This window comes from Pseudomyrmex gracilis, unplaced genomic scaffold, assembly GCF_002006095.1.
Source record: "Pseudomyrmex gracilis isolate BER0280 unplaced genomic scaffold, ASM200609v1 scaffold_281, whole genome shotgun sequence".
NCBI lineage: Eukaryota > Metazoa > Arthropoda > Insecta > Hymenoptera > Formicidae > Pseudomyrmex > Pseudomyrmex gracilis.
The window spans coordinates 6,514-18,650 of record NW_018020865.1 but is presented as its reverse complement, the minus strand read 5'-3'; the positions used below and the strand labels follow the sequence as shown (position 1 = coordinate 18,650).

General features: G+C 32.0%; 1 protein-coding gene across 2 annotated transcripts in view; it reads right to left on the bottom strand.

The window, feature by feature from the left end:
• LOC109859745 (sodium-coupled monocarboxylate transporter 1-like) overlaps positions 1–12,137 on the bottom strand; it is a 14,193-nt gene continuing 2,056 nt past the window's right edge. Inside the window, exons 2-9 of one of the 2 annotated variants that reach the window (XM_020438282.1) lie at positions 9,798–10,055; positions 9,252–9,423; positions 7,569–7,723; positions 4,596–4,736; positions 4,415–4,523; positions 2,488–2,709; positions 799–1,313; positions 1–183 (exon numbers count right to left, since the gene is read on the bottom strand). In XM_020438282.1, the coding sequence (XP_020293871.1) occupies positions 87–183; positions 799–1,313; positions 2,488–2,709; positions 4,415–4,523; positions 4,596–4,736; positions 7,569–7,723; positions 9,252–9,423; positions 9,798–10,018 (1,632 nt within the window). In that variant the 5' untranslated portion in view covers positions 10,019–10,055 and the 3' untranslated portion in view covers positions 1–86. Of the gene's footprint in view, positions 184–798; positions 1,314–2,487; positions 2,710–4,414; positions 4,524–4,595; positions 4,737–7,568; positions 7,724–9,251; positions 9,598–9,797; positions 10,056–12,137 lie in introns of both variants that reach the window. The other variant, XM_020438281.1, reaches the window with a different exon arrangement.

Here is a 12,137-nt window from a genome sequence, read left to right as displayed (position 1 = left end):
AATATATATATTATTAAAGAGATCATACGCGTATATTATGATCATACGTATATTAATTTAAATTAAAGAGATCACAAAAATTGCAATTAAACAGATTTTAGTTCCTCTTTCTCCAGGTTCGTTACTAGCGCTGTTGGTACTGTATGTAATGATACTTCTATATATTTCTTTGGTGGCAAAAATCTGAAAATAATTATGTACAAAGAAGAAATTAACACATGAAAATTAATTATGTGTAAATTCAAAATATAAGAGAGAACTCTCTAAATGTGAGAAAATATTATTTAAATGAATTTCAACAAGAGCAAATATTTGATAGAAAATGTCAATTCTGTCTTTTCTCCTATTTCTACAGTTATCTTGGATTTTAACACGTTCGCTACTATGCGTCATATACTTATATGTGACATGTTGGTTTGTTTCGACAGCCCGGTGTCACATATATATAACATCTATAAATTTGCCGTTTTATGATCATGAAAAAACCTGAAAGTAGTTCTAAACTTTGCTGTTGCTGTCTAAAATAATTGATCAAATGGTGGATGATCTGTACAGTAAATCTTTTCAACCAGATTGTAGCAAACGTGTTAAGTTACAGTAATTATTTCTTCATTTCTAGCAACATCCAAGATTCTTGTGAGATCGAGGAACCTTAATAAAAAGTATTCCGGGTGTCTTTTAATTAAAAAATTTGAAAAAAAAATATCTATTTTTCATATTCTAAATAAAAGTCAAATCTAAATAAATAGTTTTGAGATACGAGAGAATCATAATAATCATATATACTCGAATATATACCTTGCAATGAATGGTGGAAAATGATCTCGATCGACATCGCTTATATCAGGGGCACCGCAGACAAAGCTGACTACCGTTCCAATTATGATTACGATTGTAGCTCCGAGTAGCGTATAGTACATAAACGATATCCTGTACAAAAAGAAAGGCTTTCCCAAAGATTCGACTTGCATAGGATTTTGCGTGGTGGTTGTTGTGGTTGTTTGGTTGACTAGACCGTGTACGTTCAAACAACCCTCCGTCGTCAAGGGTAGCGGTTCGTAATAAAGACGACCGTTGACCATGTTCCACTGCGCGCCGACGATGATCCAGATCATCGTCACCATCGAGACCAGCCCTCCAACTATCGCTCCCTTCGTCGTCGCCCAAGGCACCAACATTCCCAGCGAGAATAGACCTAACATTGCACCGGCGGTAATGCCAGTTATAGTCAGAGACAACTGGAATATGTCACTGAGATGGGCCACAAGAAACACCATACCCACGGCCAATATGCCTAAGATAACCACTGTGACCTAATCATAAGATAAATTCTCCTTAAATGTATGTAGCAGATCTTGATATTACGCGTATCTTTTTTCTAAATTTACAACATTTTTTCTGCAAAAGAACTGAAAGTAGTGCAACTAATATATTATATATGTTGCAAATAAAAAACTTACAACCCATGAAAAAATAGAAACATATATGATTATATAAGATTACATATAAATGATCCAGATTGCGCCAAATATATTTCGGATCTAATTTTATATGATCATACATGATTTTCTATATTTATATATGATCATAAAAATCACAGATCGCGCCAAATTTCGGATTTAATTTTACACGATCATATGAAATCACATTCGACTTGTATAAAATCATATACGACTCATGTATATAATCTTACATTATAGCACGTTTTCTATTTTTTCTCAGGAATTTACTGATGAATACATATATGTATACTAATATATGTATATGTATATGAATATATATATATACATACTATATATGTACTTTAAAATATAAAAACATATATATTCAAAATCTCTCTTTTTCTCTCTTTTTCTCTATATTTTTTGAGATTGATATAAATTGATGTAAATTAATATATAAATGAATATAAATTATTTTACTGTATTAAATATATCTTACCATTTTTTTCATTAAACTTGAAAAATTAGACAATATCGAAAACAGACAAATATTACAGAAAAAGTTTAAAACTTTTAATTTTTTTAAATAACAATTTTTAATGTCAAAACAGTAATAATAACAGTAATAAAATAGATTTTTTAAATTAATAGTTTTGATTTTGACGTAGTGACGCTGGGTTACTATTTTTTTGTGTGCAAGTCTGACATCCGCTACAATTTTTCATGTCTATAACAATTGAGCAATACTAATAACAAAATTTCTTAGCTGCAACAACGCGATTTCTAATGACTGTGTCAAACAATTTCTTTTATAGATTTATTTTTGAAATATAACATCATATTTCAAATTTTTTCTATTGTACATTGCAAAAGAAACGGAATGTAGGTTTTCACGAAATATTGTAAAAATTTCTACTGAGAACGAGATGCGCTCAACATGTTATTGTATGGCAAAGAACAAAGAAAGAGAAAAAATGAGAGGAATATTATTGTTTTTTTCATGATTTTGGATTGTAATATATTCTGCACGCGCCTGCCTTTGTACCTTTATAATGTTGGCGGCTTTAGTCTCTTTGTCATTGCTCTCTGGCACCCAGCGATCGATGAAATCCTCATAAATCGTGCCGGCAACTGTGTTCAGCCCGGCGCTCATTGTCGAGAGACCAGCACTCACTAGACCAGCGAGAAAGAGACCAGGAAGTCCCGGAACGTCCGCAGCTACGTCTAGCACATAATACGGTAATATCTTGTCGATTCTTGCTATCACCTGAAAGCAAGTTAATTTCTTTACTGAAATCTCGAGGAGAAGTGATTTGTTTAATCCTGAAGTGTTCGACTTTTTAATTTTATCTTAATTATACAATTTGCTGGATTTTTACAATGTACGCACGTTTGTGCAAAAGAGAAGAGCTAAAAGAAACTTATAGTAAAAAATTTTATTGAAGAAAAATATTATTATTTTGATATACACACACCGTAAGATGTTTTAAAGTTCAAATGATTTCTTTATTGTGTGAGAACGTCTTTTGTTTTTGCGCATTATACACAGTTGGAGTAAAGTAAAAAAAAACAGTATTTTTATAAAATAAAAATTCTAACACAAATTCTATTTTTACGCGCGATAATTCTACAATTTTTGTTAGGTGGCATTAATAATTCCGGCGATTTATATCCAGAGAAATTTCAGATTGAAAATATGAAAGGCTAACTTCGCCCGGCATCATACTTCCAGAAACTGTCTAATAATAAGACCTTATAATTCTCGAAGAGTTATACAGTTTTTGATAGGTTTTATAAAAAATTTTTTAAAGAAACAATGAGAGAGATAGGCCAATAGGAGCATTTACACGGTTGACGATGTGTTGCGTTATATAATTGTATTTATCGAAATTTATAATAAACAGACATTTCGACTCATGGATGGTCTTTATTAATGTTGATTTCTACAATAATTGACGTATTACAATATTTTGAGTGAAATAAAGATGATTTGCTTTTTACTTACATGAATACAATTTGAGGTTGTGTGATTTTTCCTTAATCAAAGTCAGCATGTGTCAAAGGGTTCTTTTTGTCAAATTTATAAAAATTGATGGACTTAAAATGAAAAATAGTAATAAAAATTTAAGTGTAATTTGAATGTATTTAAAGTCTAAAGTATTCTTGAATTGAAGTTTTTTAAACATATTTTTTTCATTTATGAATCTTTACACCATTACTTGTCATAAGTAAACATAACAAATGCAGCTAACATCTGCCGTTTTTTATGATTCTCAGCGAAGAGAAAATAGAACTTGTATTAGAACTTTCACTTCTTAAAAATGTTGTATCTCACACACACATCTTATACCTTAATAAGCAAATTGTAAAAATATTGCACAAAAATGGCAACATGAATAACGACAATTCTGCAATGATTGCACTAAGATAATTCGTCATAATGCAACAGTTTTGTCGAAATAAAATTTTGTAAATAATAATATTTGTCAAAAATTGGAAAAGAGTCGTTATGCATTTTCACAGTACAATACTTCCAATAGGCAAATTGTGAAAATATTGCACAAATATGACATCATGAGTTACGACGATTTCTTACATTTCTTCATATGCAATTGTATTTCTACATATTTGAAACATCACATAGCTGAATTTTTTTTCTCAATTATTAGACAATTTCTTTGTGAAATTAATTTTGCAAATATACTGCTACGATGATTCACCATATTATTTCTTTGTCGAAATAGTATTTGGAAAGTAATTTTGCAAACAACTACATATATTTTATAAAAGATCAATGTTTTTACATCTCTTCCCTAAAATATATCTGTATAATTGCAAATTACATTTTAGTACAAGATTTCGTCACATAATTTTGTAAATGTTTTGATATCAGGGTACCAACTATGACGCGCGTGTTACTACAATCAAAATTCTAATCTTTGTTGAAAATTAAAAACTCAATCAATACTTACATGCGCAGATATAGGATCGCATTTATGATATCTAGCATACATTGTAAGTCCAGTAAAAACAGAAATAAATTTCACAACTACCAAACCTATAGACAAAACCCACATCGACCTATAACAATACATACATGAAATAAAACGGTCAGTTCTCAATCACACTAATAAAAAGCATTTACCATCTTACTTTTGTGCTTCCTTAATAGTAGGCACTGCCAGGAATCTTTGCATAGAGACTTGATTAATACCTAATGACGCTAACCAAGTCATTACCATTCCGATTGACATACCCCAAAATGAATTTCTGGCAAAAGGACTAGGATCCATGCTGTCAAAAGAATTGGCATCATTATATGACAGTATATATTGTCTCCATTTCTTCATTAATTAATAGACACTTGTAATATTGTTATCTTAAAATTTATGTACAGTTCTGTAATATTTCCTTTCCAGCATTTAGTATTAAAGTTTTTCAAATAACCGTCTTTTTTTAAACATTTTCTTAAAAATTAATTTAAGTTATAGTTGTTTAGCAATTACATATCAGGCTCCGAAACATTCAAACTCATACGTCATATTTCAAGAATTACTTCAATATAATAGCTATATTACCTCTTTGCATTTAGAATTGCTGTTTTAGATTGCGAGTTGATATAGGCCTAGTTTACATCGCACATCTTTTTGGTATGCGAATCAAATAAAATTTTTCAATGTATAATTCTAGTGTTTACATTATTATAAATGTGCTTGATACGTGTACCATTTTGATACGCGTGAAGAAGACGTACCAGCTTAATATGACATCGTTTACATAATTGAAATCAAGTCGAATTTAATACGAATATAGAACTTACTACGCGTATTAAACGATCAGTGTAAACTGGGTCATAATCTCATATGTTACATGAGAGTCTAGCGGAGTAAAAAGATCCAGTACTTACATTTCTAACGCGATAATGAAATGCAAAGAGTTCATAATCAGTAATATAAGGATTATACACACACACACACACACATACAGGATGTTCGACAATTAGTGTAAAATCTCTTGTAAGCAGATAGAAGAAGTAAAACTGAGTCAAAAAGTCCTAAACCATTTTTTTCTATTATATATTAATAAAAGAGTACTTATTGAATAAATCAAGCCAATCAGCGCCGACCTTTAGTCGGGCGCACGTCAGTGAGCCGCGCGGAGCGCTCACGCACACTAGGCGCGTTGTTCACTGACGCGCGTTCAGCTAAAGGTCGGCGCTGATTGGCTTGATTTATTCAATAATTACTCGTTTAGTATATGTAATAGAAAAAAATGATTCAGGACTTTTTGACTCAGTTTTAGTCCTTCTACCTGATTACGAGAAATTTTACACTAATTGGCGGACACCCTGTACATATATATATACGTATATACAGGGTGTCCCGTAATTACCGTCTCACCGTTTGTAAGCAGGTAGAAGAAGTTATTCTAAGACGAAAAGTCCTATACCACTTTGGAAGATTCGCAATAATTAACGAGATATTAAGTAATAAAGATCTGTGAATCAGCGTGCACTCAGCGTAAGGACAATCCAGTCTTTCGCGCGCGCGCCGTAGCGACGGAATGAGAGGAGCTAATATAATACTATGTGTGATATACACATGTATAACAGCATATACTATAACATATACATATTAAAACGTAATCGTGCGAAGCACGCTGAGCTGTCCTATGCGCGTAAGACAGCCCGATATACGCTTATTCACGGATCTTAGTTAATTAAGATCTCGGTAACTATTGCAAATCTTCCAAAGTAGTATAGGACTTTTCGTCTTAGAATAACTCTTTCTACCTGCCTACAAGCGGTGAGACGGCAATTACGGGATACCCTGTATGTATGTATATATATATATATATATACAGGGTGTCTGACAACGAACTATAAAGCCGACGTGTGTAGGTAGATCGAGTTATTCTGAACAGAAAAGTTATATACTATTTTGCAAAATTCGCAATATTTATTGAGATATGAATTAATAAATGTGANCCAATNANNGCGCGNGGAGCGATGATCNGACTCTATAGGCGTGCACAATTATCAGCTCTACTCCTCGCTCGCCGCTGCTCGCTGCGTACCGCCGAATAGCGCCCGATCGCAAGAAACTGAGTCGTCCGCGCTTGTTTGTTTACTCCGCCTCTCGTTACTAAGACATTACATGAGAAAAGCCATTTTTCTTTTCATCTGATAGTCATGCACGCCTATAGAGTCCGATCATCGCTCCCCGCGCCTTCATTGGTTCACATTTATTAATTCATATCTCAATAAATATTGCGAATTTTGCAAAATCGTATATAACTTTTCTGTTCAGAATGACCCGATCTACCTACACACGTCGGCTTTATAGTTCGTTGTCAGACACCCTATATACAAGGTAACAAAAAAGTACCGGAATATTTAAATATCTCAGAAAATATAACTTTTACAGAAAAGTGTTTCAGACAAAAGTTGTAGAGTTTAAAAGGATCTATTTACTGATGGTATCACTGTGATCTTGAATGGCGCCGTCAAGGTCAAGTCAAGGTCACATCGATTTTTTAAAATAAAACTCCCTATTTTTTATTGCAAATTCTTATAGCTCAATTTAAGAGCTTTCCAAAATACTATACTAAAGTATATTTTTATTAAGTACTTTTTGAGTTATGAAGGGTGAATATTAGAGTACTGCTGGTATTTTTTCTACGAAGATGATTTTGACTGAAACAAATCTTGTGAGTTCATGATGCAAAGAATTGACAAAGAACCTAACTTCCTATTCAACATAGTTTTTTTACATAAAGCAACATTCAAAGTGAATGATAACGTCAATAGATAATGCTAATACCGGCAATATTAGAAGCTCTTGAATTAAGCTATAAGAATTTGCAATAAAAAATAGGGAGTTTCATTTTTTAAAAATTGATGTGACCTTGACCTGACCGTGACGCTATCCAAGATCACAGTGACAATCAGTAAATAGATCCTTTTAAACCCTACAACTTTTGTCTGAAACACTTTTCTTTAAAAGTTCTATTTTCTGAGATATTCAGATGTTCCGGTACTTTTTTATCACCTTGTATATATATGTGTGTGTGTGTGTGTGTGTATATATATATATATACATATATACATACAAAGTGTGTTCTTACTTCCAAAATATAAGTCTACCACCTTCACCGGCAATTCTCCATGTCTCGCCAACACCGCCCACGGCTATGGTTCCTAAAATCAGAACGGCAACGAGACTTCCGACAGTCACCATCATCTGAACCGTATCCGCCCATACGACTGCCTTCAGACCTCCCTATGAGTTTTTCAAATAGAGATTACTTGCACACAATAAAGGCATCAATGTCAATCACGGCGCGACGTGCGTAGAATCAAACGGTACGATCCAAGAAGTCGATGAAACGTAAACCCGAGGGAAGATCGTAATACAATTGTATAGTAATACTACAGTAAAGCTGCTGTGTACAAATAATCCGTATATTTTATGTTACTTCCAGTACATGAAAGAGAGAGAGAGAGAGAGAGAGAGAGAGAGAGAGAGAGAGAGAGAGAGAGAACATACGATTTGCACAATTTAATTTTTTCATACAAAGACTTTACAGCGTATCGTAATTTATAAAACACACGATTGCGTAAGTGATAACGTTATCTCTGTATTTTACATAAACTAGTTCTAAATACTTCTCAATGTTTAAAAAAGTTGTCAAAAAGCGTTTACTCTATTTTTTCAAAGAAATACGAGAATTATATCAGTGAGATAAAATTAATTCGCGACCTATTCTCATAATACACATTAAGTTAGTATTCGTACTATTATATATAAGCAAACAACAAAAGAGGTAGAAAATGGTCATTTTTGGCCTCGCCTAGAAATGAAAGATTAATGCAGGACTGTTAAAAATATCACTCAAGAAACAAAAAACGTTCTTATTACTTTCCCGAAAAACAATAGAAAAGTTGTCGAAAATTGTTGCAAACATGTTGATTACGTTTCACTTATATCCACATTTTTACATTCATTTTTGGATTTCAACTTTCCTATCGTTTTTCGGGAAAGTAAGGACATTTTTTATTTTTTAGTGATACTTTTAACGATGCTGCATGAATTGTTTATTTCCAGATGGGGTAAAAACTAATCATTTCCTATAATTTTCCTTTTCTCATTGTTGTTCTGTATTTTATAATTTTATTTCGTGACGCGTAGCAAATGCAGTTATCTTATCCGCACATCGTGCGATGCATTGCAAATAATCCTACAAAGGTGATAAGATTAGTCGCGTATATGACAAATCTTTAAGTAATTCCATTCTAAATAATCATTTATTTGGTAGCTGCCAGTTTTCCGTGTACGTATCCCGTCTAAATTAAATACATCGCGATATCTGATAACATCATAGTAATAATGATGATGAGGAGATGTACATACGCACACAGGCGTTCTATTTTGGTGCTTTTACGGACTGCTTACTCATTCTCGGTACGTTTCTATACTTTCTACAACGATAAATCTTTGTTTCAATACGCAGCACGTGTGAGTGCTAATAAACGATAACAGTATCTATTGTGTGTTCTCCGTAAATAATCACATAAAGAATATAGAAATCCACCACACACACACACACACATATTGACGTCATGAAAATACTTTCTCTCTCATAAAACTAAGTAAAACATTTTGTAAATATTAAAAAATGTTAAATCTCTTGTTTTGTTTGAGAAAAGTCGGATATGCGCGTACAAAGTAAATTTTATATTTTTTTCGCCAAACTAATAACTGTTTACACACACACAATACTTTATTATAACTTATTTATTTCACTTACAATGGTTGTATAGAAGATGCACACCACGCATATCACCGGTGCGACAAAATGCAAATTCAGACCGGTTGCTTGCGAAAAGGCTAACGCCGGCACATAGATTATCAACGGCACGTACACCACCAACGCAAGAGAAAACAGGAAGGACGCTAACTGCCGAACCGGCCTGTTGAATCTGATTTCCAAATACTCGAAAGTGCTCGTTAATTGTAGCTTATAAAACACCGGCAAATACACAACGATAATTATGACGCAAGTGATGAAAGATGTGAAAATGCATGCTGCGTATTGAGTTCCATATTGATACACTTCGGACGGTACGCCAAGCAAAGACACTCCCGATATATGACTAAAATAAATTACATTAAACCCATTGTATGCCTATATAATAAATATATGCCTATTTAATAAATAATTCAAATAAACTAAACCTCTTAGAGATTAAAAATTTTTTTAACTAAAAACTTTTCTGATTAAAAAAAATTATTCTATTCTCAATCGAGACATTATCGAGAAAATGAAATGAATATATCTGGTAAATGCTATTACCTTGCTATCAGACTCATGCTAATCGGAAAAAAGGACATAGTCTTGCCGCCTAGTAGATATTCGGTGGTAGTATTTTGTTTCGTGCTAAAGAAACCGAAATACACTCCGATGAGAACACTAATTCCTAACAGACCTCCGAACAGGATGTAATCGGTCCACCCAAAAGTAAGTTGCTTAAATTCATGGCCCACAAAAAATGATTCTGTATCATTGACGATCATCTTGGATTTGTTAGATCAAAAGATTCTCGTTGATAAACTGCGGGTTAGAGATTTTGATTAAATGGAAAATATTTCAAAATCAGTTACACACACACATTTTTATATGTAGTCGAGAATAAAAGTAAATGAACAAGTGGTAGAAATGATTGAATTTTAATCAAAATAATTATATACATTGTTATATATTTAAATTTTATTTATGATATATAAATTATTTAGTAAATAATTGAAATCAATATTCCTGCACAAGTAGATTGTGTTTAACAAATAAGTCAGCCAGTTGCAGACAAACAAATATACAAAAATAAGTATACACATAATAAATTAAAAATTAATACTTAGGCTGCGTTTGGGGAGCACGCTGTCCGCGCTATTGCGTCATTCTATCTTTGTTTTCTATCTAATGAGCAATAAAGATAGAATAATGCATAGCGCGCTCCCCGAACGCAGCCTTAGTGTTGTCACCTTTTGCTTATTATTACTATATCTAAACGCTTTAATATATACAGTTTATATTGTATACTGTTTATAATAAGTCTTCGATATAATCTTTCTTAATATTTTTTAATGCTGAGGGTAAACTTTTGAAAAAGTCGATCTTATTGTTCCGCTTTCTACTGAAACTTTAGCATCCATAAATTCTCTATAGAATTTAAATTCGAACTCTGTTGGCTATTCAAATAATTTAATATTTTAATCTTCAAAAAATTTCTTGATTTTTTCAGCAAAGTGTTTAGGGTCGTTGTTTTGCTGTAAGACAAATTTTTCATTAAGACTCAGTTTTATCACTGCTTCTTCTAAAGTTTTATTTATTATATCGATGTACTTGTCTGCATTCATAAAAAAGTATTATACTTTCTCTATACTATACCTAACCTACACTATGAAAAAGTATCTTCATATTATCAATAATTCACTATCAAATTTTACTATTGGAGTAATAAATAATTTCTTGAATACTTTATTAGTTTTCTCCAGACTTGATTCTTCTGTTTTAATTGTCGCATTTCAAAGAGTGACCTCAAAAATCGTCCGTTTTAGAATCCTCGAATTTTGAACCAAATAGTGTGCTAAATGATACCTTATGATGAGACGTTGATCACAAAAAAGTTTCACATTGAGCCTACTTTTTGTTTTGGAGATAGGCGAAAGTTACTGAGTTGGGTGAAAAAAGAATATCGGTATCGTGACATACGTCACAAGTAAATCTACGGAACTGTTGGAACTTATCACCGATGTTGATCAAATGTTGGGACAAATGTGCACTTGTAAAACTATAATAAATAATCGACATATATGTTTTTATATCGGCATTTATTTTTCTTGTATCGACATGTATTTTTTTATTTTTTTTTATAAAAATGAGTTACTCATTTATCGTTTCCTTTATATTATTTACTTCAATTATTTTTTTTCAAAAACATTGGTTTCTTTATATATTTTTAGCAAAAACTAGATATTTCTTCATGTTGCTACTTGACTAATGTCTAATTTCTCGGCTATTGTACAATAATTTAATTTTTTTTATGAAACAATCAAATTTTGATTTATTTTTACTAAAGTTTTTACTAAAAGTTTTCTCATTTTTGGCATCCTGATATTGTTAAAAAATAATCCTACTGTTCCAAAGTTGTACACTGAGAAAAAAAAGTTGTTGAAGTAACAAAATAGTATTTGATTCAACTATATGCAGCTGTCACGGGCTGTCAATGAAATATTGATTAATGTAAGAAGATATCATGTTTCAATTAGGGCTGCGGCTTAAATTCGAATAACAGTGTGATTCGGATATCCGGATATTCGAATATAATATATATGTACGAATAAACTTCGATCAACGGATAGTATTCGAATATCCGGATACTTTGTGCAGCGAATAGTACGAATAGCACTATTCGAGTTATTCGAATATCCGTATTATCCGGATATTTCGATATACTCAGTAGCGTATAAACAAGCTTGGGACCTTTCAGTACTCGGAGACAGAAATGTGATCACAAAATTAAAAAAGTCTATTACAAATATAAAAATAATGATATTTATTGTTCAAGAATTTAACTTGTCATCTACGAGTAAGTTTACTCTAATTCTGAGATTATATTATAAAAGATAAAGAAAT